A 27,652-nucleotide genomic window follows, 5' to 3' on the forward strand; every position below is an offset into this window, starting at 1 on the left:
TTGTAAACAAACCGACCGTTGCCAGGATGAGCGCGCAACCTGGACCCAGAAACAATGGCGCTGCCCATAGACCGGCATTATGAGCTGTCAGATTATGCCAAACAATTGTCGTTACAAGATCGAGAATGCTACATAAATAAGTTAACTCTAACAAGTGGACATCGCCTACCGGATCCGCATTTAATTAAAGAGTGGACGGACGATGTTAGTAAGTTCCCTGGTATACAATGGCCAGATATATACTCGTACCTTATTGACAAGACTTCAGTGTACACCCACGAAAAACTTCGTGCCTACAAGTCTTTAGACGCATATGATTGTTATGTGCGGGCATGTACAACTTGATTAACAATGGGACATTCATATTCATTTTGTTTTAATCAAATTATGCCAGTGATGTGATGGCAATGTGGCTTTAGCTACAACAGCAAATCCCAACACTAAACAGCAATTTGCAGGAGGTAATGGCATGAAAGGAATGATAGTGTAAAGAGTGCAGCTAAGAGAAATCAGAGCTGCGTAAAAAGCGAGAGGCAGAGAGCAGAAATGAAACTGAACGGGGCGGGAGCTAGGTTAGAGCAGTCAACGTAAGTTGGCATTTAGAGTGAGGGCACACAATTTTACCTTTCCATCCTTGCTTTAAAATTGTGATTTTCGGCATGCACAAATAATGATGGCACAAAATCTGGACTGCTTGAGTCAAGCGAGAGCTCTCCTACAAACAAAACTGCATGCAAAGCTAAGTTAACATGCTAACAATATTCATTACATTGTGTAACTATGACCCAGCTAATCAGACAAACGTTACCAAAGTATTTTGCTACATCAATAAACGAAGACTAGAAAGAATAAAAAAGAAAGATTTAATAAATAGCCTGATCTTACCTGTGATGAAGTGGGCGCTGCAAACCCGCGCATTTTTGATAGTGCTTTCATCCCAGTCTACACGTTTGATGGCTTGTAGCCATAGACGTCGGCGATTTTTTTTTGGAATGGGTGAGATCCTGCTGGAATTCTGTACATTTTAACCCCATCACTGCTACGATTCTGACACCCGAAAAAACAACAACTAGGCATTTCTGAGTCTTTTTTGGGTCCAGGCTGCGCGCGCAATTTCCGCTTACGTATGAATGACGTTTACTGCGAAGGGGTCTATACTGTACATTCGTTCCCTCACAGCCTCTTTCTCTTTTTTTTTCCTTCCGCTCGAAATTGATGAGACAAACACAACTTGTCGTGCTGCTGAAAAACCAGAACGTGCTAAGTTCTCTGTCCTGAAGACTTTCTCAGGCAGAAATCATATTAACTATTACAAAGCACTGACACTGGAGACTCCTTCTATAAATCAGGGCTCGACATTAAGGACTGCCCGATTGCCCGGGGCAAGTGAAACATGCATTCGGGCGAGTGGGATATGTCTCCGACATGCCCGACCGGGCAAGTTGGAATGCGCATATATTACGAATGAGCACCACAAAAATGAGGCTTTTTGATCTTTTATTTCAGTTCCTAAAAGCGTCCCTCACTACGTATCCACCATTATGTCTTGGCTGTTTTCTTAGTCTCGGTTTCATTTACTGCTTTGCAAGTTATTTTATATCCCCCTGCTGTTGTAGTATGGTACGCTTACAGTTTATAGACCCCTTGTACATGACGTCACGCATCACGTGATAATTACAGCTGGGGTCAGACAGACACCGTCTTTCATGAAAGCAAGGCTTAATCTGTCTTCAATATGGTTAATTTTTGCACTGTTTTTGCTTGTTCAAACAGAGAAATAGATAGCAGGGAGACGGTAGTGCCTTTTATCAAGAAAAATGTTAACAAATAGAAGCAAATGCCAACGAGGAAATGAGCGGTTAAAGAATATGAGGAGAGGAGCTCAGCCTGAAAACTCCAGAGAAATTCACGATTGTATTTAAAATATATTCTACAATAACAAAGTCAGGAGTGAGGATGGAAGAGTTTGCTTAAGGATATAATTTTATTTCTTTATTTTTTCTGCTCGCATTCGCTCCTTCATGAAAGTGTTTGATTTTCTTAAAGGTGAAGTCGCTTCCTTATTCGACACAGAAAACCCAGACTGGTTTCAAACAACTCCGGCTTAAAAAGCTCAACAAGGAGCGACATGCGCAATAAATCCTGAAAGAACGGAAAAGAATAAGAGCACAGAAAACTGGAGCTCTGTTTCTGTTATCGGAGGAACACAGTCCTGTGCAAAATATTTATATATAGGGTTTTTTATTTTTTAAACTATCGTCTATCTCTAGGTTTTTGGGGGAAAGGAAAAAAACGTACTGTGTCATGACAGACCGGCTGCACTGATTCAGTTACAGGTTGCCAGATCTGTATAAAACACCCACAGCCTTCACACTAAACAATAATTTTAAACTCAAACATTATCCTGTCTGTCATGACTCAGTGCAGGGTTTGTTTGGTTTTTTTAACCTAGAGCTGGATGACGTAACAAAAAAAAAAAAGATATTCTCAGAAATAGTACTGTTAAAGTCTTGGCACCCTATTGTTTCCTTCATACAAACTTTGTTATGGATTTCTACATTATCAAGTAATGAACCTACAGTTCTACACAAACACACAACTTTACAACAGCTGCATGCATGTGAAATGGAAATAAATCGACTAAGGCAGCAAAAACTCATCTCATCTCATTATCTCTAGCCGCTTTATCCTTCTACAGGGTCGCAGGCAAGCTGGAGCCTATCCCAGCTGACTACGGGTGAGAGGCGGGGTACACCCTGGACAAGTCGCCAGGTCATCACAGGGCTGACACATAGACACAGACAACCATTCACACTCACATTCACACCTACGGTCAATTTAGAGTCCCCAGTTAACCTAACCTGCATGTCTTTGGACTGTGGGGGAAACCGGAGCACCCGGAGGAAACCCACGCGGACACGGGGAGAACATGCAAACTCCACACAGAAAGGCCCTCGCCGGCCCCGGGGCTCGAATCCAGGACCTTCTTGCTGTGAGGCGACAGCGCTAACCACTATACCACCGTGCCGCCGCAGCAAAAACTACTTTGGATAAAATTGTTATTGTCCGTTACAAGTAAAAAGTAACCAATAACCAAACTTAATAATAAACTTAATCAATAACCAAACTTCAACTCAATGTGTGATCTTCATGTTATGTTGCAATTCACAACTATTCTATGGTTTTCCTAAAAAAAAAAAAAAGTAGTACTCGCAAAATAGGAGGCAAGTGATAGTATTGGGGGGATGGAAATTAATCCCAACTTCCCCCCCAGGGCAAGTGGGTTTAAAAGTTAATATCAAGCCCTGTAAATATTCTAGAAGTGTCTCCTGACAGAAGGCGAGTTGGCGTATGATCCTCTCATGTGATGTGCCAATGTACACTATGCTAGAAGTGGATTAACACAGACATAAAATTACTTCCCAATCTCCTGGGGGGGAGACACTGTAAAGTAATAGATGCTGTGTTCACACTTATACCGGTACGAAAGTGGTATAACTGTATCGATACAAAGTATACCGGTACAGTTTAGTGCATCTGTTCACACTAGCGAGAAATGTTTGCGGTTTTCTTTCACAGTAGTTGAAATGCGCGTGCGCGAAATGTTTCCATGGTTACCAAGTAACTTCCTTCCGAGAATATATGGCATCCGTTATTTCGAGATCTCGAGAAAACAAAACAATTATTTCATGATCTCAGCTGGATCACTGTATCTCCGTCGGTAGAGACGAAGCCGGGCCAGTCTTCTGCGGAGGTGCCGCGGACTCATTTTGAAATTATCCCTTATTAAAAGACTTAATGCAATCTCTCCCTGTGTCAACCCCTGATCAAAACATTGCCTTATTAGGTGATCGATTATTCCAGACATTCTAATGACCAAAGTTGCGTCTATACAGAATGAGAAATAGCCCCAAAGTCAGCATATCACAAGTCTCTTGGCGCACCTGAATGAACCATTTCTCAGCTGTTTACTCAAGATCATGAAATAATTTTGTTTTCTCGAGATCTCGGAATAACGGTTTTGTTTTCTCAAGATCTCGAATTAGTTGTGTTGTTTTCTCGAGATCCTGAATTAATTATGTCGTTATCTCGGGATAACAAGGTGAATAAAAAAAGGATTATATGAAGGGCCTCTCTCGGCTTCCGTACGGATGAAACAACGTGTGCGTGCTTTTTGTTCTCAGTGTACAGTCTGTATTTCTGGTGGTCATTTATTCAGTCGAATCGTATAAAACGCGCGAGGCAGTTGAGAAAGAAACAAACGAATCTCCGTTCTTCACTATTTTATTCAGCAAAGACATCGATTGAGGTGTGTGACTTTGCGCATGTGCATTATATTTAGCCTGGCAAGCCAGACTAAGGCCCACTTTACACGGGGACGGTATAAAACAAAAACGCAAAAGTCCGTTTTCGTTCTCACTTTTTTCCGCGTCTACACGACCGTTTTCAAGGAGGAAATCTGCGTCTATACGGTGACGCATAAATGTCTCCGCTATGTCTGCACGCATGCGCAACGTCTTCTGTCTTGTCTGATCTGCACATCTGCGCTGCTGTTCTGTCAAGTTATCCTACCAAGCCATCTACACATGCGCGAAATCCAGGAGGGTAGGAAAATTCAACAGTAGTTTTGTCCCACCGATCAGCTGGGCTGATAGAAAATCGGTGAGAATTTCACGCATTTGCCGATTTTTATGTTTTGTGCGTATTGGTCGAGTCTTTGGCCGAGTCAAATAACTTGTAATGACTTGTTTTGAATAATAAACCGGTCTGTATGAGAACTTGCTAGGATAACTTTACAGAACACCGGTCCGGCTGAGGTACTGTAGTGCTTGAGGGAGGAGCAGGAGCAAACCGAAACTCTTTTAATCTGCCTTTATTAAGTAACACTCACTCTTGTTTCGGTGAAGAAGAGAAAAGGCAGTGTCCATCTCAGCAAAATAAACTCGTTCGGCTGCTAGTTTTGTTTTCAGTCTCGGGTTTATGGTTTCACGAGCGGCTTGAATAGGCGGCACGCGCGTGCGTGTGTGTGTGTGTGTAACTTGGCGACACCAAACTGAGGAGCTCCAGCCGGGCGGGTGAGCAGGAAAACACATCTACTGCATTAAAACACAGAGCAGCTTGAAGGTCCGTTGGATCGATGTAATCAGACATGCTCTTACTTTATTACTTACTTCCCGGCTGGCATGTGCAGTATATGACATATGTATGACATAAACGCGTACCCGACGTGAGCAGATCCGAGCAGAGTTTGGCGTATTGGGTAGTTTAGACGGATATGCAACGGGGGCCGTTTTTAACTTATCCACTCTGGAAGGCGTTTTCAATTTTATCCGTTTTTCAGCCTCGGAAACGCCGTCCTCGTGTAAACGAAAGGCACTTCTGATAAAATATTTAGTTGTTTTTACCCGACAGCGTCCTCGTGTAAACGGGCCCTAAACGTGAATATTTAGTCTGGCCTCGATCCGTAGACATTTCCGACGGGTGTAGGAGGAACAACCCGCTGTCTTTCAAACTGTCTCTGTGCGTATAGGCCAACGCTCTGACCAATCAGCGCAACAGTGACTGTGACGTAGTCAGAGCGACAGAAAGCAGTGGGGGAGACTTTGAAATAAATAATTTTTCAAAATGCGTATTAATTAATAAACAGGTTCTAGATATTAAGAAGTTTGGAGATAATGACCACAAGTTTGGAGTCTGTACCACATACTTAACATACACTCTTATTTTTTTCAAGTGTTTTTCAAGGGTTTGCTTAAACTGTTTTTGAGAGTTTTTATTTAGTGGTGTTTGGTGAAATAATTTCCCTTAAATTTAAAATAACGGGAAAATAAGAAACAATCAAAAAGTAATGTTTCAAAGCTGTTTATTAATTCTTCGTACTGCACAAACTAGCCCCATCCTTTTGGCTACGAGCAGAGCCAGCTGGTAGATCAGACTTTTGCCATAGCCGGTCGGCAAAACAGCGAAAACATCCTTTTTGAAAAGGAATGAGCGGAGAGCCTCTTCCTGCTCATGTTTCAACGAAAACTCCAAGTCTAATTCTTCTAAAACTGATTCCAAAGCGGAGTCAAACGCGCGCTGTTCACTAGCGGTAGCCATCTTTCCTGTTGTGCTTTCTCCAGCGTCGCGCAGCTTTGTCGTCACTCCTGCAAAAGCCCGCCCAAAGAATCCAAACAAAAACCTTGCGTTGTGATTGGCGGGCACGATTTGATGCCCGGGGTGTTTTTGTTTATATGGTGCGAGGCTAGACCCACTCACAGGCAAAAATATTTTTGGCCGCTAGGCGGGTGGCTCTAGTTTACTAGGCTACATTATATTTGTATCGATACAGAACCGCTTCATCTGTCCACACTACAGCGAAGCGCTACAGTACCGATACTGTACCGGTACGAAACCCATACATTTGTGGGTTTCGTACCAATACAGTTATACCGCTACAGTACCGGTATAGTTGCTAGTGTGGACAGGTGTTGCGGTACAAAAGTAGTTTCGTATCGGTACAAAATCCCTAGTGTGGACAGGGTAAGAGTGGATGAGCAGTTATTGGGTGAGACTGGGAAATGATTATACCTGATTTTTAAAAAATTCCTTTTTTTTTTTTTCCTTCCCAAAGAGATAATCATTCATATGAACATATGCAGTTCATTCACACTCTGCTTATCTTTGTAGGTTCCACTTTGACATAAGCCCCTATGAGGAACTCTGGCCTGCAGTCTTTGTGTATATGATTCACACTTCATGTGGGAAAAACAGGTGAGGATAACACCTCACACCAACCCCCAAGACCTCTGCACAGAATTAAAAGCAGGTGTAAATGACGCTAAGACGTTACGGGGGAAAAATTCTATACATACTTCAGAAAAAAAAATCATTACAAATCTGTTCGCTCTGTTTTTTCACACACTCAGCCCATGAAGTTTTCAGCATATCTGCTTTCTCAGCCTTTACAGATCTTATTCTGATTTTGCATCATTCACACTAACAGCCTTTAAACAACAGATCCCACAAAAGCGCTGTTACACAGGGAAGGATACAGAAATGGACTTCATGTTTCAAAACACTTGAATGTGTTTATCTTTTTTTTCTGTACTTATTCCAGTGTTGAAAGATTCAAAAATAATCCAGCCTCTACTGTTGCATTTACACTGACTGACTGATTTACTTTATTTATCCCAAGCTGGGAAATTTTGTTGCAGCAGCAAGTTATCAGACATGCAAAAAGAAAAGGAGGCACTGTACAACATAAAATAGAATTTAAAAAATATGTTAAAACATCTACAGTGTCTTGCAAAAGGATATCCCCCCCCCCCCCCCCCCCATGGTGTTTTGTTACATTACAAGCTGGAATTAAAATAGATTTTTGGAGGGTTAGCACCATTTGATTTACACAACATGCCTATCACTTTAAAAGTGCAAATTGTTGTTTTACTGTGGCACAAACAATAATTAAGATGAAAAAACAGAAATCTGGAGTGTGCGTAGATATTTCACCCTTTTTCATATCCATCCATCCATCCATCCATCCATCCATCCATTTTCTGCCGCTTATCTGGGTCCAGGTCGTGGGGGTAGCAGCCTAAGCAGAGCAGCCCAGATTTCCCTCTCCCTGGCCACCTCCACCAGCTCTTCTGGGGGAATACCGGGGCGTTCCCTGGCCAGCCGAGAGATGTAATCTTTCCAGCATATCCTAGGTCTGCCCCAGGGTCTCCTCCCGGTGGGGTATGCCCAGAGAACCTCCCCTGGGAGGCATCCGGGGGCATCCTAACAAGGTGCCCGAACCACCTCAACTGACTCCTTTCGATGTGGAGGAGCAGTGGTTCTACTCCGAGTCTCTCCCAAATGACCAAGCTTCTCACCCTGTCTCTAAGGGAGAGCCCAGCCACCCTGTGGAGAAAACTCATTTCGACCGCTTGTATCCGTGATCTCATTCTTTCGGTCACTACCCACAGCTCGTGACCATAGGTGAGGGTGGGAACGTAGCTGGACCAATAAATTGAGAGCTTTGCCTTTTGGCTCCGCTCTCTCTTCACCACAACAGACCGGTTTAGCGTCTGCATCACTGCTGACGCTGCCCTGATCATCTGTCCAACTCCCCCCGACCTGAAGTAGGCACTCCACACATTTCCGGCTGAGCGCCATGGCCACGGACTTGGAGGTGCTGATCCTCATCCCAGCCGTTTCACACTCGGCTCCAAACCGTCCCAGCACATGCTGTAGGTCACAGGTTGATGAAACCAACAGGACCACATCATCCGCAAAACACCAAACCGGACACCCTCCACCCCTTGACTGCGCCTAGAAATTCTGTCCATTAAAGTTATGAACAGAACTGGTGACAAAGGGGGTAGCCCTGGCGGAGTCCCACATGCACCAACTTACTGCCGGCAATGCGAACCAAACTCCTGCCCATACTCCCGAAGCACCCCCCACAGGGCACCCTGAGGGACGTGGTCATAAGCCTTCTCCAGGTCCACAAAACACATGTAGACCAGTTGGGCAAACTCCCATGAACCCTCCAGTACCCTTGTAAGGGTAAAGAGCTGGTCCATTGTTCCTCCTGAATCCAAGGTTCAACTATCGACCAGACTCTCTACCTGTGTGATCTACCTGTGTGCAGTCAAAGTGTCGCATGATGTCTGTATAAATCAACCAGTTCTGGAAGGAGCCTGACTCTGCAACAGTATTAAGCAAGCAACATGAAAACCAAGGAGCCCTCCAAACAGGTCAGAGACAAAGTTGTGGAGAAGTATAGATCAGGTTTGGGTTCTAAAAAATATCCCAAACTTTGAATATCCCAGGGAGCACCATTAAATCCATTATAGCAAAATGGAAAGAATATGGCACCATTACAAACCTGACAAGAGAAGGCCCCGCCCACCAAAACTCTCAAACCAGGCAAGGAGGGCATTAATCAGAGATGCAGCAAAGACACCAAAGATAACACTGAAGGAGCTACAAAGATCCACAGAGGAGATGGGAGTATTTGTCCATAGGACCACTTTAAGCCATGCACTCCACAGAGCAGGGCTTTATGGAAGAGTGGCCAGAAAAAGTAATTGCTTAAGAAAACACATTTGGAGTTTTCCCAACAGCATGTGGCAGTCTCCCCAAACACATGGAAGATGATTCTCTGGTCAAATGAGACCAAAATTGATCTTTTTTGCCATGTGTGGTGCAAACCGAACACCATTTCTACAGTGAAGCATGGTGGTGGCAGCATCATGCTGTGGGGATGTTTTTCATCTGCAGGGACAGGAAAGCTGGTCAGGGCTGAAGGAAAGATGAATGGCACCTAAATACAGGGCAATTCTGGAGGAAAACTTGTTCGAGTCGGCCAGAGGTTTGAGACTGAGACAAAGGGTCCTGTTCCAGCAGGACAGTGACCCTAAACATACTGCTAAAGCTACAATGGAGTGGTTTAAAGGGAAACATTTAAATGTCTTGGAATGGCCTAATCAAAGCCCAGACCTCAATCCAATTGAGAATCTGTGGCATAACTTGAAGATTGCTGTGCACCAACGCAACCCATCTAACTTGAAGGAGTTGGAGCAGTTTTGCCTTGAGGAATGGGCAAAAATCCCAGTGGCTAGATGTGCTATGCTAATAGCGACATACCCCAAGAGACTTGCAGCTGTAATTGCAGCAAAAGGTGGCTCTACAAAGTATTGACTTTGGGGGATGAATACATATGCACCCTCCAGATTTCTGTTTTTTCATGTTAATCCTTGTTTGTGTCACAATAAAACAACAATGTGCACCTTTAAAGTGGTAGGCATGTGGTGTAAATCAAATGGTGCTAACCCTCCAGAAATCCATTTTAATTCCAGCTTATATGACAAAACAGGACAAACACCAAGGGGAATGAATACTTTTGCAAGACACTGTGTGAATAAATTGAATATCGATGTACCTACAAGAGGATGTGTGCATACAGTCCAAAATGGTGGCAAGTAACTAATCATTATGTTGCTTTATTTGCCCAAGAATACATGTACATATGTAGATATGTACATGTAGAATTTAAAAAAAAAATCCCAAGAACAAACAGACTATACAATATACAAATAAAAATGTTTCAAAAAAAAAAACTATACATGTACCTGTCCTTGACTTCTTATGTCAATTTACAGACTTTTCTCTGCGTTGTTGCTTCAGTCTTCTCATACAGTGGTCCTTGCAAGTTTGTGAACCCTTTAGAATTTTCTATCTTTCTGCATAAATATGACCTAAAACAACATCAGATTTTCACACAAGTCCTAAAAGTAGATAAAGAGAACCCAGTTAAACAAATTAGACAAAAATATTATACTTCATTATTTATTTATTGAGGAAAATGATCCAATATTACATATCTGTGAGTGGCAAAAGTATGTGAACCTTTGCTTTCAGTATCTGGTGACCCCCTTGTGCAGCAATAACTGCAACTAAACGTTTGCGGTAACTGTTGATCAGTCCTGCACACCGGCTTGGAGGAATTTTAGCCCGTTCCTCCGTACAGAACAGCTTCAACTCTGGGATGTTGGTGGGTTTCCTCACATGAACTGCTCGCTTCAGGTCCTTCCACAACATTTCCATTGGATGAAGGTCAGGACTTTGACTTGGCCATTCCAAAACATTAACTTTATTCTTCTTTAACCATTCTTTGGTAGAACGACTTGTGTGCTTAGGGTCGTTGTTTTGCTGCATGACCCACCTTCTCTTGAGATTCAGTTCATGGACAGATGTCCTGACATTTTCCTTTAGAATTCGCTGGTATAATTCAGAATTCATTATTCCATCAATGATGGCAAGCCGTCCTGGCCCAGATGCAGCAAAACAGGCCCAAACCATGATACTACCACCACCATGTTTCACAGATGGGATAAGGTTCTTATGCTGGAATGCAGTGTTTTCCTTTCTCCAAACATAACGCTTCTCATTTCAACCAAAAGTTCTATTTTGGTCTCATCCATCCACAAAACATTTTTCCAATAGTCTTCTGGCTTGTCCACGTGATCTTTAGCAAACTGCAGACGAGCAGCAATGTTCTTTTTGGAGAGCAGTGGCTTTCTCCTTGCAGCCCTGCCATGCACACCATTGTTGTTCAGTCTTCTCCTGATGGTGGACTCATGAACATTAACATTAGCCAATGTGAGAGAGGCCTTCAGTTGCTTAGAAGTTACCCTGGGGTCCTTTGTGACCTCGCCGACTATTACACGCCTTGCTCTTGGAGTGATCTTTGTTGGTTGACCACTCCTGGGGAGGGTAGTGATGGTCTTGAATTTCCTCCATTTGTACACAATCTGTCTGACTGTGGATTGGTGGAGTCCAAACTCTTTAGAGATGGTTTTGTAACCTTTTCCAGCCTGATGAGCTAAAACATGCTGCGAAGATCAGACTTTGATAGACCCCTGTTCTTTAAATAAAACAGGGTGCCCACTCACACCTGATTGTCATCCCATTGATTGAAAACACCTGACTCTAATTTCACCTTCAAATTAACTGCTAATCCTAGAGGTTCACATACTTTTGCCACTCACAGATATGTAATATTGGATAATTTTCCTCAATAAATAAATGACCAAGTATAATATTTTTGTCTCATTTGTTTAACTGGGTTCTCTTTATCTACTTTTAGGACTTGGGTGAAAATCTGATGTTGTTTTAGGTCATAGTTATGCAGAAAGATAGAAAATTCTAAAGGGTTCACAAACTGTCAAGCACCACTGTACATAAGATTCAAAGCACTTACTTGTTTCAGTGTAACTGTTAATAGGAGTGTGTTTAGCTGTTTGTGTGTTTACACAAGTGGTTTTACCATAATGACCTGAACTCTATTGTGATCAACTATTTGCCCTTAAAATTGCCACCTTTGTGAAAGCACATGTGAAAATGGTTATGGACCAATTAACAACAGGTTCAACTTGGTGGTTTATCCGTGCTTGCTTAGTGTAATGTGGCTCATATAGAATGATGAGGTGTTTGTCAAAGTTTCTAAGCTCTGTGTGCGTGTGTGTGAAGTTTTGAGCTGGAGAAGTTGTGTCGCTTCACCATGTCAGTGCGAAAGAATTACCGACGGGTTCCATACCACAACTGGAAGCATGCGGTGACTGTGGCCCACTGCATGTATGTCATTCTCCAAAAAACCTCTGGAATCTTCACTGAACTGGAGGTCAGTGCGCGTGCACACACACACACACACCAATTTTTTTTCCCTAAAAAAATATATTTCTTGCATGCAATCTCATGTTGTCTTCCCCTGTTTCTCTGTTTGTACCCAGAGGAAAGGTCTGCTTATAGCCTGCTTGTGTCATGACTTGGACCACCGAGGCTACAGCAACAGCTACCTGCAAAAGTTTGACCACCCGCTGGCAGCACTGTACTCCACATCCACCATGGAACAGCATCATTTCTCCCAGACAGTGTCCATCCTGCAGGTAGAGCTCTCATACACTGTATCTACACACTCTTGGCTTCTTTTCTGGTGAGCTGTGTCCCATTCCTGACTTCATCGCCTCTCTAGAAGCACTTCTCCACTGAACAGCGCCACTCGCCATGGCTCAGCAGCAGGGAAACTCGGGGCTGTCTGTGTCCCTTTCACAGCGAGCGTCACATTCCCGTTGCATCACTATTCGTGAAAGCAGGACGTTTGCTTCACGTAATGACTTGCTGGGCATAAGTAGTGAAATGCTCAATTCAGAAAGTGTTTTGAAATGAAACCAGGCATGTCTGATTCAGTGTGGCTCTCCATCCACATTTCTCTCATAAGTATAACATATAGCTAGTTTGTTTTAGTGACAGCATGTGAGTACAATACCATAATATTTAGTGAAAATAAAGAGGAATCTTTCACTGAATGGTTGCCCATATGTTTGGAACATAGCCAAGTATACCAATATATAGATCTTTTGATATAATCATAAGTTATCAGAGGACTTAACACACACGCACACTTCATGCATTTTGTATCCTATGTAAAGCAGGGATGAGAATTTTCCGCCGATTGGCGGATTTCCGACTTTTTCAGACAAAAATGATTGTTTTTGAGATCGATGTAAATCCGTTGAGAAATTTTTTTGGGGGGGGGATATGATTAACAATCTGTGGTCACCTTATAACGCAGACATCCCAAGTATCCCGGAAGTTCCGGGAGTCTCCTGCATATTGATAGAAGCGAGCAAGAGCGTGCGCGCGCAACATTAAGGTCTGCATCACGCATCTTACAATGTGCGCGCGCGAGGGAGACTGTTTGCAGTGTTGCCAGATACTGCTGACGTTTTCCAGCCCAAAATATGTTAAAAACCCGCCAAAATGCACTTAAAAGCACCCAATCTGGCAACACTGCCTGTGTGCCTGTTCATGTAGCGCATGCCAGACAAAGAGCATCTTGATTGGGTTACTCAGCAAAATAAGCCAATCAGCTTTCAGTGTGGGCGGGCTTTTATCCCTTTTCTCGAGGACCGGAGTTTGAGTCAGTGCAGCCTACAGGATCAGCATGGCAGAGAGAGAGCGCGCGCCCCAAAAATATATCAATTACACGTCATATATAAGTGTGTATCTTTTATAAATGGGGTTAGCTTATCTAATGTAGCATGTTGGGGAGAATCATAGTATCATATCTATATTTCTGATAAAATTTTAGGTATGATAGCATGTATAACTCTCCGACTTATTGCTCATTTCATAGGGGGACGGAATTGCTGGCATGTGCCGCGCGGGAGCGTCTGCCCACATTTTTTAGGCCGAGATGAACTTATAGTTTTTGATTTAAAAAAATTTTCCAATATGTAATGCCCATTGTACATGCCTGTTCTTTAATTCAAAATCACCATCTCGATGTTCAAATTGGCCATATGGTATCTGTATTACATTACACAACAGCCTGTCCAGATAAAACCGAGTTAGTCCACACAACAGTTGAAAGGGAAGTGATGAGTGATGTTGCCTGCTTAATATGCAAGACCTCCTGCTACCATGATAACATCAGAAGAAAGCTTCAGAGAATTATATGATAGAACTTTTTTCTGGTTTGCACTTCATTTTAAAGGATTGGAGTATTCAAAGATGAATCACAAAAATGCAGAAATATAATACTGTAGAGCTCGTTTATATTAAAAGGTGCATTGATTTTTTGAAATCATCAAATGTGAATTGATTAAAAACAAGTCTCTTGTACCATATTAATCATTTTCACCTGGGAGTCCACCAAGAAGGGGAATTTATTTCCAAATAAATTGCAAATTTTTGCTGATTAAAATTAATGGTTTTGGGGTTAAAAAAAAAATAGCCAAAAATAATTAGACCCATGTCTCCCCCTGCCCCGGTTTTTTCATTCATTCATTCATTCATTATCTGTAGCCGCTTTATCCTTCTACAGGGTCGCAGGCAAGCTGGAGCCTATCCCAGCTGACTACGGGCGAAAGGCGGGGTACGCCCTGGACAAGTCGCCAGGTCATCACAGGGCTGACACATAGACACAGACAACCATTCACACTCACATTCACACTTACGGTCAATTTAGAGCCACCAGTTAACCTAACCTGCATGTCTTTGGACTGTGGGGGAAACCGGAGCACCCGGAGGAAACCCACGCGGACACGGGGAGAACATGCAAACTCCACACAGAAAGGCCCTCGCCGGCCGCTGGGCTCGAACCCAGGACCTTCTTGCTGTGAGGCGACAGCGCTGACCACTACACCACCGTGCCGCCCCCGGTTTTTTCAGACTTCTAAAATATTTTTCATTCTCATCCCTGGTAAAGCTCAAAGAAAGTGAATAGAAAAATCATCTTGGATTTTCCCAAACCTAGATTTGGTAGATTTTACTTCGATCACAAGGAAGAAATAAGATCAAGCAAATAGCAATAATTAAATGTTAACCATGGGTAAGTAAATAAATAAAGAATCTGAAATACCAAATTGCTTTTTAAAACTGCTCAAAGTATTTACATTGCTGTCCAGGAAAAATAAAAATAAAAAAATAGGTACCCTATGGGTACATGTGGCTTCTGCTTATAAATAAAATTGTTTTCTGAGACCATGTCCGTACAGTAGCCGCAAAAATGAACAATTTAAAAATCACAGAAGTAAAATATACAAAGTGTCTGTCTGGACTTTATATTATTCTACTCTTACAGTTTTCGAAACTGAGACCGCCGAACCGAGACTGACATACACACGCTGTCGCCATGCCCCAAACTCTTATTTCCTGGAAAAGGGCCCGGCGCTAGAGCTCAGTGGTCTCAATACTCTTTTCGACAACTTCCCGTAACAACTCGGCCACGCGCCACATCTCCATCACACATGGGACCACTGACTGAAGAAGGCGAGGAAAGGGGGACGACCCGGAGTATATTTTTAAAATAGGAACACACTTTCCCTCTGGGTGGCACGGTGGTGTAGCGGTCAGCGCTGTCGCCTCACAGCAAGAAGGTCCGGGTTCGAGCCCCGTGGCCGGCGAGGGCCTTTCTGTGCGGAGTTTGCATGTTCTCCCCGTGTCCGCGTGGGTTTCCTCCGGGGGCTCCGGTTTCCCCCACAGTCCAAAGACATGCAGGTTAGGTTAACTGGTGACTCTAAATTGACCGTAGGTGTGAATGTGAGTGTGAATGGTTGTCTGTGTCTATGTGTCAGCCCTGTGATGACCTGGCGACTTGTCCAGGGTGTACCCCACCTTTCGCCCGTAGTCAGCTGGGATAGGATCCAGCTCGCCTGCGACCCTGTAGAACAGAATAAAGCGGCTAGATGAGATGAGATGAGACTTTCCCTCTGTAATAAGCATAAACATGTCTGAAAGCGATTTCTTGAGTCCGTTTATTTTGAACAGTGAGCCAAATTGTATACACGCGCCAGTCATTTTAATAGGAACACCTGTTACGCTCATTCTTGCAACACGATGACATAGTGGCTACAGCCTCTATTGTATATAAGGCAGTAGCCACAAAAAAAAACCACTTCTTTAAAAGAGTAGGTTTTACCATTTTAAGAGCTGTTACCATGCATAGCCCACTAAAGATTTTTGTACAGTACAGCTTGCTTGCTTGAAAATAGTTACAACATGGAGGATTGTGGATAATTTCCTGAGCCATGCCACACTGTCCGGTGGAAAAGTGCTAGATCACTCCTCACCCCCAGCAAAGAAACTAATCCCTCTTTGATCCTTTCATAGTAATAATGAGTACTGTTTTGAGGTGAGATACCTATCCTAACAAAACACCTAAGGATGTATGAGCGGGATTTCCACACGTTTGGAGGGGAGCGGAGAATGTGAAATGATCAAAGAGGAGCTTATTTTCTCACACTAGTGAACAATTTCTCTGTATTTGTAGATTTAGGCTACATCCACACGACAACGGCAACGAGATTTTTTTTTTTTTTAAATATCGCGTCCACATAGGCAACGGATCAGTAAAATTTCAGGTCCATATGGCAACGCAACGCTTGCTGAAAACGATGCAATACACATGCCACACCTCTACGTGCGCTGTAAGACGGTCCCATCGGAGACACCAGAACAATAGAAGAAGTAGACGCATGCGCATAAACCCCTTCTTCTGTAGCATTAGCCACATAAAGTTTTGATTATTAATCAGTAGCGTAAAACGAAAGACGCGGAAAGAGGAATGAATGGGGGTAGATGGAAGCTGGTACGCCAACATTCTGATATCCTCCAGAATTCTTTAATGGTCCGGAATAAATTGAATGCTACACGTTGATGGATTACTTTGTTCTTCTACGCCCTTTTTGAGGAATGTATTGTCGGACTTAAACCAACATCTGAAGAGGTGAGATCGCTCCTTTTTTTTTTTTTCCTATGTTTGCTGGCGGGATTGTTTTTGGAAAGCGCACGGGCAGTGCGCGGTTTGGTTATACTCGGTACTTCCGCCGTGCTTGGACTAAAGACTCTGCCCTAAGGGCTATTCTCTCATTCTCTCTCTCTCACTTTGCACCATTACACAATAAATATTCACAGTGAAAATATTTTGTAAGCGCGTTTCATGAACCAAGTTATAGGATTTGTTGACAACTCGCATCGAGTTCATTACACTTCTACCCGGCATGAAGCACTGACAGTCATGTGGTTGTGACGTCATCATAAACAAATCCGTTCTACTCATCCAGACGACTTCGCAACAGCGCCGTTGCCAGATTTTTTCACTCTGGAACCCGTTCTCAAAAGATTTAATTTTGGGGCACCCAAAACGCCGGTGCCGTGTGGACGCCAGGCCGAAACGATAAACAATTTTATCAGATTCACCTGAGTCTGTTGCCGTGTGGACAGGGCCTTAGGTAGAAATACCGACTGTCCAGTGTAAAACGCACACTGGAATCAGTGGTGGACAGGCAGCGGTCACAGCTGATTTATCAAGCACTTTGTCAAAGTGTGCATCGGAGCAGAAAAATCGCACTAAACCGAGGATCGACATTGTAGAGCACACAGATTATATGAATCCAATTAATTGAATCGATTGATTTGGTTCTGTTTATATAATAGCCATACGATTGACACTAGCAGCCTTAAAGTTCCAGACCAAAGCCTGACTCATGCTTTGTTTCCTGTCATTTTCTCAGTTTGTAGTTGCTTATTCAAATTTGCTTATCTAAATCACCTGCTCAGCCTTGGGAACCTTTGTTTTGGCTTTGCTGCTGCTCTCCAGCTGAGCTGTATGCCTCCTCAGTGGAGCTTTTGCTTTTTTATTGATCTCTTTGTTTCCCATAGCTGGAAGGGCACAATATTTTCTCCAACCTGACTTCCAGCGAGTACGAGCAGGTGCTAGAGATCATCCGCAAAGCCATCATCGCCACCGACCTGGCACTCTACTTTGGCAACCGCAAGCAGCTTGCTGATCTGCTGAGCACAAGCGCACTGGACCTGAACAACCACGCCCACAGGTCAGAGGTCATACACTGTCACGCCTAAGCGTATGCTAAAAGACGACATTATTCACGAGTCTGGTATCGGGCTGATCGATGTCCTCATTGCTTGTCCATGGCAGGGACCGTGTAATTGGCCTGATGATGACTGCGTGTGATCTCTGCTCCGTTACCAAACTGTGGCCCATCACCCGCCTCACAGCCAATGACATCTATGCAGAGTTCTGGGCTGAGGTAAGCTTTATTACCGTTTCATGGTGACATCCAAAGTACACTTTCTGTAAATTCATATTCAAGCAGGTTCGGTTAAACAGGAAAACACTTAAGAAATAAAAGGACGTATCTTGTCTCTCCGTCAGGGGGATGAGATGAAGAAGATAGGAATGCAGCCCATTCCGATGATGGACAGGGATAAGAAGGATGAGGTTCCAGAGGGACAGGTACTTCTGCACCTGAAAAACAAAAGGGGGGCACTGCTTCAGAACTGTTTTAAAAATCTGAATTTGGAAAACTGTTTTCTATACAGGCACTTGTTACTCTCGTAACCACTCTGTAGTTTCCTGTTGTTTTTACACTTCCTGTCTTACAGCTATGTGATGCATCTGTGCTTGTAGGTGGGTTTTTACAATGCAGTGGCCATTCCGTGTTACACCACCCTGTCTGAGCTGTTCCCTCCTTCTTCTCCTCTTCTTAGAGCCTGCAGGTCAGTTAATTCATTAGTTCGTAGGTAATAAGGTACACGTAAGCTCATTGCAACAGTAGTTCATTATTGATTTCACGAGTGTTCTCAGTCTTGACCAGCTGTTCCCTGCTTCTCCGAAAATCTTAACTTCTGCTTCTAGAAATGAATGCAAAGTCTGACCAATATTTGTAATTGTTACATGGAATGGAAATGAAGCTCATGTTTACATGCACTACCGTTCAAAAGTTTGGGGTCACTTTGAAATGTCCTTATTTTTGAAAGAAAAGCACTGTTCTTTTCAATGAAGATCACTTTAAACTAATCAGAAATCCACTCTATACATTGCTAATGTGGTAAATGACTATTCTAGCTGCAAACGTCTGGTTTTTGGTGCAATATCTCCATAGGTGTATAGAGGCCCATTTCCAGCAACTATCACAGGGTGTCCGCGGAGTCTAAAAAAGTCTAAAATTACATATTTTCAATTTTAGGCCTAAAAAAGTCTAAAATACAGAGATATTTTGCACTGTTGGTCTAAAATCTCATTTGGGTAATTTAAGACCAAGGTTACGTGCAGAATTATTCTGCACATAGAAAATCTTCCCAGAAGTTCCTTTCAGCACCTAGATGTCACCCGGGATTGGTTAGCATCTCGGTGCTGAAAGGAACTTCCGGGAAGATTTTCTAGTTTCGGTTGTGTTGCCAGATTGGGCGGTTTTAAGTGCGTTTTAGCAGGTTTTGAACATATTTTGGGCTGGAAAACATCAGCAGTATCTGGCAACACTGCCGGCGGGAAGATTTCCTGGTTCCGGTTTACAGCGCTGACTCAGTTTGTGCAATTGCCGGTGTTGCGTAGGCTACCGTGTAGGCTCTGTCAATTTCAGCGACAAATTAAAAATGGAAGCGGACGAATTGGTTCCTAAAAGAACTAGTAAGGGGTCAGTCATCTGGCATTTTTTGGATATCGCGAGGAAGACGTGGAACAGCAAATGCCAGTTTGTAAAGTGTGCAAAAAACCCTGTCATCACGAAAGGCAGCAGCACTACAAATATGTTCCATCACCTGAAACTCACCCGGTACAGTATGAAGAGTCTCTTAAACTCCGAACTACTTGCCCACGAGCTAAAACCTCCCACAAGCTAAACAAATGACCATAGCAGCCTCGTTCTCCAAAGCCACCCATATGAGAAACCGAGTCAGAGATGGAGAGCTATAACGGATGCAATCACTCACTTCATTGCCGAAGACATGATCCCAGTTAGTATAGTGGAAAAACCAGGCTTCCAAAAATTACTAAACACACTCGATCCCAAATATGAGTTGCCTGGTTGCAGACATTTTACAGAGAAGGCAACACCGGAATTATACACATCTGAGAGGCAGAGCCAGAAAACATTCAGTTCAAAAGTGTGCAAAGAGGAAAATTATGTTTTGCAGATCTCTTTCTTCTCTCCCTCAATCTCTCTCTCTATTGTGAATGTTCCAGTGGTTCTCAGTAGTCAGGTTAATAGCTTGGAGATCTTTTTTTTTTTTAGATAATTTAATGAAAGAGCACTTTTCTTATTTAGGCTAAATGTCTCTCAGTGTTGAGCTTGCACTTTATTGGTTTGAGCTCTGAGCAGCTCTGTATTGTGTTGCCCCTTTGCTGCAATTTTCAAGATTGTTTTTGCAGTTTGTGCCACATCTTTGTTGAATAAAAATAGTCTTATTTCAATTCAATTGTGATTAATCACCAACATGAAAATTAAAATTTGTTGAAAACCACCTGTAAAGTTAACCAAGAATGTTATTTAATCTGCAGGGATTGTAGTGAAAACAGTAAAGAGTAAACGTTAGATTTCATGGGGTCCTTTAGAGGAGATTTAAATATATCGAGATATATATCGTATATCGTGAAATGGAGAAAATGTATCGGGATATTCATTTTTTTCCCATATCGCACAGCCCTATTGTCATGGTTTGTAGCAAAATGGGCAAATGCAAGTTTAACGACTGCTGGCTTGAACGCAGTGGTTTCGTAGACTGATTAAAACGTGTACCAAACAATGCGTTTGAGGCGTACTGCACATTGTGCAAAAGAACACTCAAACTCAACACCCTGGGTGTAAATGCACCGGAATCGCACGCGAAAGCGGAGAAGCACCAGGCTGCCATAAAAGTCTGCAACAATCGCATGCCATCACTCAATTTTGTTCATCGTTGTCAGGTCCAAGCACATCTCGAGACGATGTATCAGCTAACTCCGTGCAAACTATAACGCTACAACACGCAAACCGTACGGAATCGAATGCCTCATCCTCAAGTGATTTGCAGGATGTCTTTGGCTCCGCTGCAACTTAGTTCCTCATTAATGCAAGCGCGCACCCTGGGGATGTAATGAGTTCATTGGTGAATGATAATAAATTTTGTTATTTCGAAAGTAATTCAGGCTCTCCCAATTTTCTTTATTTTTTTGTGCAGCATAAGTCTTAAATTTTAACCTGCTATGGTCTTAAAAAGGGTCTTAAAAAGTCTTAAATTGAACTTGTTCAAGCCTGCAGACACCCTGCTATCACTCCAGTGTTCTAATGGTACAATGTGTTTGCTCATTGCCTCAGAAGGCTAATGGATGATTAGAAAACCCTTGTACAATCATGTTAGCACAGCTGAAAACAGTTGAGCTCTTTAGAGAAGCTATAAAACTGACCTTCCTTTGAGCAGATTGAGTTTCTGGAGCATCACATTTGTGGGGTCGATTAAATGCTCAAAATGGCCAGAAAAATGTCTTGACTATATTTTCTATTCATTTTACAACTTATGGTGGTAAATACAAGTGTGACTTTTCATGGAAAACACAAAATTGTCTGGGTGACCCCAAACTTTTGAACGGTAGTGTACCTTTTGGTAATACTCCAAACCTCTCAGGCATTTTCATTGTAACAGAGTTCAACAGGTATAACTAATCATTCCGTAAAGTAGAGCTGCGTTCTAAACGCATGCAGTTAAAAGCAGTTCTCATTAATCGTTTTACAAATCATTAATAAAGCTACAGAAACGATGTCTGTAAGGAGACTCTGTCACCTCGTCAGACACTCTACCAGTCTCAAAAAATGGTGAGGGGAGGGCAGACTGTGAGCAAAAAATACAGAATCGTGACACACTGAGGATGTTCGTTCAGCTTTTTTTATTTATTTTTTGTAGCTGAAAAAATGTTTGCAGATATGAGACAAAACTATTTTTGTTTAACAGCTGAACAATTCTGGCTTTGTAAAACATGCCTGAAATACATTAAATTGTTGTAATTAATGGCATTATTTTTTTCCATCACAATTTAGTAATTTGTTGCACAACCTCTGTCTTATTACGGCTTGAATTCTTTGATGAATATTGTTTTTTATTAGTGAAGTCAATGCCTCAATCAGGTTCCAACTTCTAGCAGTTGACAGATCAGCTTTTGCAGGATGGAGCCTTGTCATGGACTCCCCCAAAATTGTTTGCTGGTACTGTCAGAGTTGACGTGCCTTTTCTGAAGAAGTTTTAACGCAAGATGGATCATCGTCCTGAAAAATGACTAAACAACCACAGGGTTCTTAAAAAAAAAAAAAAAAGGCAGTAGGCAGCTCTGGAATTTGCGGTGGTAAAGCCAAAGGTGCACTAATGCCACCCCCCTAAGAAAATTTTGAAATTTACGCCTTCTTGGGGCATTCTCAGCTCATAAATTACTAACCATTTGCCTGTAAAATACTTCCAAAATATTTATGAAATTTCCCTCCAGATGTAGGCTTTCTCGGTTACCCTCTGTAGTACGCTGCCTGACTCTGGAACATCACTACATACACTACGGCGTGGTCATGTGGTCTGGCTCAGCCAATCAGAGTGCTAGAATCGGTCAACAAATATAGCGTCACTTCCGGTCTTGCCAGACCTGAATCGAAGACAATTTCGTGGTGGAATAATTGAATTTGCAGCAAATTATGGGCAGCAGAGACGATATAAATCGCTTGAACATTGAAAGACAAGTTTATATTTTTTCCTGGGATTGAGTAGCCGGTGCAGAGCGTCTGTGTAGGCAGAGAGAACTGCCAGGCGCCGGTGCTCGTGGACATCTCTGACCACCACCAAACCTACTTTCTATTGATGGAACGAGAAGGGTGTCAAATTTCAATGTCCACCTGTGTGTTTACTGTAGATGTAAATGATTGCCATCTCCCCTGGTCCTTTACCTGATGGAACCCCATGTCATCAATGATTGTGGAAATGTGCTAGTTTTCTTCAGGCAGACATCTTTGTTTCAACTGGAACGGCACCAGACAAAAGATCCAGCATCATTTCCTGGGCCAATGCAGATTCATCATTCATCACTTTCATCCAGCGTCCACGACTGATTCTCTTTCGGTGTTGGTTTCCGTTTGGCTTTTCTATCTGTAAATCCCATTTCCTTCAGCCCATTTCTTATAGTTCGGTCACAAACATGGACCCCGGTTTCCGCCCAGTTGTGCATTTTCTGTTTTCAAGGCACATTGCTTTGAGTTTTCTGTCCTGACGCTTTGACGTCTTCCATCGTCTACCCGTATGTTTTCCTTTTACAACCTTCCCATTTTGTTTGTACTTGCTCTATAGACACAGCTGGCTGGGAACAACCAACATCTTTTGCCACACTCTGTGTTGAATTACCTTCTTGAAGGAGTTTTATAATCCTTTCCATTGTTTCAACTGACAGCTCTCTTGTTGGGGCCATGTTTCCTGTCGATCAGCCAGGTGCAACAGCTCACTAAGGCTACATCCACACGACAACGGCAACGAGATTTTTTTTTTTTTAATATCGCGTCCACATGGGCAACGGATCAGTAAAATTTCAGTTCCATATGGAGAAACAACGCTTGCTGAAAACGATGCAATACACATGCCACACCACTACGTGCGCTGTAAGACGGTCCCATTGGAGACACCAGAACAATAGAAGAAGTAGATGCATGCGCATAAACCCCTTCTTCTGTAGCATTAGCCACATAAAGTTTTGATTATTAATCAGTAGCGTAAAACGAAAGATGCGGAAAGAGGAATGAATGGGGGTAGATGGAAGCCGGTACGCCAACATTCTGATATCCTCCAGAATTCTTTAATGGTCCGGAATAAATTGAATGCTACACGTTGATGGATTACTTTGTTCTTCTACGCCCTTTTTGAGGAATGTATTGTCGGACTTAAACCAACATCTGAAGAGGTGAGATCGCTCCTTTTTTTTTTTTTCCTACGTTTGCTGGCGGGATTGTTTTTGTTTTTGGAAAGCGCACGGGCGGTGCGCGGTTTGGTACTGCTTCCGCAGTGTTTGGACTAAAGACTTTGCCCTAAGGGCTATTCTCTCACACTCTCTCTCTCTCTCTCTCTCTCTCACTTTGCACCATTACACAATAAATATTCACAGTGAAAATATTTTGTAAGCACGTTTCATGAACCAAGTTATAGGATTTGTTGACAGCTCGCATCGAGTTCGTTACACTTCTACCCGGCGTGAAGCACTGACAGTCATGTGGTTGTGATGTCATCGTAAACAAATCCATTCTACTCATCCAGACAACTTCGCAACGGCGCCGTTGCCAGATTTTTTCACTCTGGAACCTGTTCTCAAAAGATTTCGTTTTGGGGCACCCAAAACGCCGGTGCCGTGTGGACGCCAGGCCGAAATGATAAGCAATTTTATCAGATTCACCTGAATCCGTTGTCGTGTTGACAGGGCCTGAGGCCTGCAAGCACTCTCTCTTAACTGCAGACTAATTTACATCTATAGACTTGTGCAGGTATTTGTTAGAAATTCCAAGGTGATTCCCTAATTTTTTCCTCTACTTGATTAGGGGAAAAAAATATGCTATTAATTACAACAATTTAATCCTCTGGGGTCTGAGGGTATTTTCTGGCACTCTAATGATTTTGGTATGTTCTGATTGTTGTCAATTTCAACAAATCTAAGAAGTATTTTCAAAGTTCTGCTACAGTAATATCTCTGTAGCGTGTATGTCATGATTGTACGTAAAAAAAAAAAAACAGATAAATGAAGATGTTGTAAAAAGCAGTTTTAGAACTGTGTTGGAACGTGTGGAAAAACTTGACCTTACCCATTATGATGAACCGTTTTGGTCACTTGAGGTGATTCTGTTCAGTCTTGGGAATGGATCAAGCACAACATTTTTTTTCAATGGCCAGTTAATTGTCCAAATCAGTGGAGCAGATTTATGTCCTATTGTTTTGGGATAAAGGGTTAGCAGTTGGGAGGGGTATTCAATGAGAAGAGTGAAAACCCTTCCTACTGCCATCCCTTTATTCCATCAGGTCAAGTGACCAAAACGGTTCGTCACAGTGGGTGGAATGTTTTTCACACGTTCCAATACAGTTCTAAAGCTACTTTTTCTAACAGCTTCATTTATCTGGTATTTGACTCTATTCAGTGCGTCTTGAAATTAACTCTTGTACTATTTTACTCAGTTCAGAGCCACAACCAACCCTGTTACACAATCACGCTGTAATTTTGCTCCAACTCCAAATTTCACACTCTAAACGCAAAATTAACTATTTTTGAGGAAAATATTTTAAACTCTGGAAAAATTGCGCAGTCATTTTTCCTGTCTATGCACTACAGCGCATACAATTTGCTCATAATAAATAGAAGAAATATTTACACTTGAGTTTAAAAAAAAAAAAAAAGACACTGCTCATCGGCAGTGTCGCAGTTCAAGATTGAATTGAATCGCTGTCCTTAATCATCTGATGCGCCTCCTGAGCATCAAATCACCGTGCAACAAGTTTTACATCCAAACAGGTAGCCTAAACTATGGTCGACAGATTTTATCCTGTTTACAGTGGGTGTTCTCACTGCAAAAGAGAAACCGAGTGAAAGTGATTATCCACGTGGTAACGGCATGATGGTCTTTTAGGAATGCGTAAGTGAGCGCTCTGACTCCAGCGTGACTGAGTAAGGTGACGAGTTTTATGTTTCATCTAATTTAGGTAATTTAAAAAAATATATTATTATTTGGCAGTGGGCACATAGGAAAGTGTAAAGATTCTGTCAATATGTCTATAATGCTTATATGATTAAAAAAAACTCGAAGATATTTATCTAAATACATGCCCTACTCATTCTAAACCTGCCAAGCTTCACTGGCAAAGCTCTCGATTCCAGAGGGTCAAGTTGTTTGAGGTATGTTTTACAAAGCCAGACTACGGAAGCCGAGAGAAGCCCTTCATATAATCTTTTTTTATTCACCTTGTTATGCCGAGATAACGACATAATTAATTCAGGATCTCGAGAAAACAACACAACTAATTCGAGATCTCAAGAAAACAAAACAATTATTTCATGATCTCAGCTGGATCACTGTATCTCCGTCGGTAGAGACGAAGCCGGGCCAGTCTTCTGCTAGTCTGGCTAACGCGACTGCAAAGCTCTGCGAGCATTTGGTCTGGCCAAGATATTAAGCCCAACCGTTTCCCAGAGCCCGTGGTTGACCCGCCTCCCTGAAATGCCTCAGTTTGCTACTGGTCGAAGCCAGAAAAGGCTGTGACGAAGCTTAAACCAATCACATCACTCTTTCCTCTGACGTATGCGACGCGACGGGGCTAACTGGTAGATAAACTCTTACCGAAGCCAGTCGTGAGCAAGGCGAAAACGTCCTTCCTTTCAATAAATACCTCCAGGGCTGCTCTTTTCTCCGTTTTCAATGAGAACTTACTCCATGTTCGTAATGTTTCTAGTGAATGAAGCACTTCCGGCATAGATTCTGTAAACGATCTATGGCTTCCGGTCGCAGTTCTATTACGTCAGTGCCTTGAACACGCCTCTACCCAGGGCCGTTGGAGATGCTCAAAGTTGATTGGTTCCCGATTTTTCGGGAGCTTGGAAGAGCTGTAGATAGCTTGCCTGGCCAGACTAAGCTCGCAACAGGCCCTCATGTAGCGTTACGCTTAGGATGGGCGGGCCCAGGCTAGTCTTCTGCGGAGGTGCCGCGGACTAATTTTGAAATTATCCCTTATTAAAAGACTTAATGCAATCTCTCCCTGTGTCAACCCCTGATCACAATATTGCCTTATTAGGTGATCGATTATTCCAGACATTCTAATGACCAAAGTTGCGCCTATACAGAATGAGAAATAGCCCCAAAGTCAGCATATCACAAGTCTCTTGGCGCACCTGAATGAACCATTTCTCAGCTGCTTACTCGAGATCATGAAATAATTGTTTTGTTTTCTCGAGATCTCGAATTAGTTGTGTTGTTTTCTCGAGATCCTGAATTAATTATGTCGTTATCTCGGGATAACAAGGTGAATAAAAAAAAAAGGATTATATGAAGGACCTCTCTCGGCTTCTGTACCAGACTGTTCAGCTGTTAACCAAAATAGTTTTAGGTCATATCTGTGAAGTATTTTGGGGTGGTTTTTTTTTGGCGCTACAAAATTTAAAAAAAAAAAAAAGCTGAATGAACATCCTCCAAGAGTAGCGATTCTGTATTTTTTTGCCAGGTTGTATTTGAAAATGCATCTATAAATGTGCAATTATCCCACTGTTTTATAATTCTTTAATAACATAGCAAGGGTCCTGTTAAAGCTAGACAGGAGAGAAATGTAAGAGCTTTTTCCTTTCTCCAAGTCTGGGTTATATTGACCTGAAGGCAGTGGATTGAGGATTTCATCCCTCCTAACCACCAGGGGCAAAGTATAACACATTGATGAGCTCTTATGAGCACTGCGTATTATGCTGTGAACTTTAGCAAAGTCATGTTAATGACAATGACCTAGTGCTTACTAAATTAAGTAGCCAGTCACCACAGCTCTATTTCTCTACTTCCTGATGCCTGTGGCAGGACCAGTTAAGATGTGTCTTTCTGTGATCATCTCGGTACACCTTCCCAATCGCCATGACTTTGTGGCATGGGGTATCCGGGTGTCGAATACTGCCTCTGGTGATTTAGAAGGGATGAAATGGAATGTTAGTTATAAATGTAACTGGAGCACTGTGAATCCCAGATAATAGACAGGGTTCCCTCTCATTTAGACCCCTCCTCAACCCAGCAGGCACTCTGTGAGTAGGTTCCAGGAGCCATCATGAAGGTGCACAGGGTACTTGCAGGAAGTACCAAGTAACTGATGA

General features: G+C 42.6%; 1 protein-coding gene across 2 annotated transcripts in view; it reads left to right on the forward strand.

Moving 5' to 3' along the window:
• pde10a (phosphodiesterase 10A) overlaps positions 1–27,652 on the forward strand; it is a 224,873-nt gene that overhangs the window by 190,933 nt on the left and 6,288 nt on the right. For both annotated transcript variants that reach the window (XM_060925457.1, XM_060925458.1), the window contains exons 15-21: positions 6,670–6,753; positions 12,001–12,151; positions 12,261–12,416; positions 17,695–17,867; positions 17,972–18,083; positions 18,209–18,289; positions 18,464–18,552. In XM_060925457.1, coding sequence (XP_060781440.1) covers positions 6,670–6,753; positions 12,001–12,151; positions 12,261–12,416; positions 17,695–17,867; positions 17,972–18,083; positions 18,209–18,289; positions 18,464–18,552 — 846 coding nt within the window. The remainder of the gene's footprint in view (positions 1–6,669; positions 6,754–12,000; positions 12,152–12,260; positions 12,417–17,694; positions 17,868–17,971; positions 18,084–18,208; positions 18,290–18,463; positions 18,553–27,652) is intronic.

Source organism: Neoarius graeffei, chromosome 7 (assembly GCF_027579695.1).
Source record: "Neoarius graeffei isolate fNeoGra1 chromosome 7, fNeoGra1.pri, whole genome shotgun sequence".
Lineage (NCBI taxonomy): Eukaryota > Metazoa > Chordata > Actinopteri > Siluriformes > Ariidae > Neoarius > Neoarius graeffei.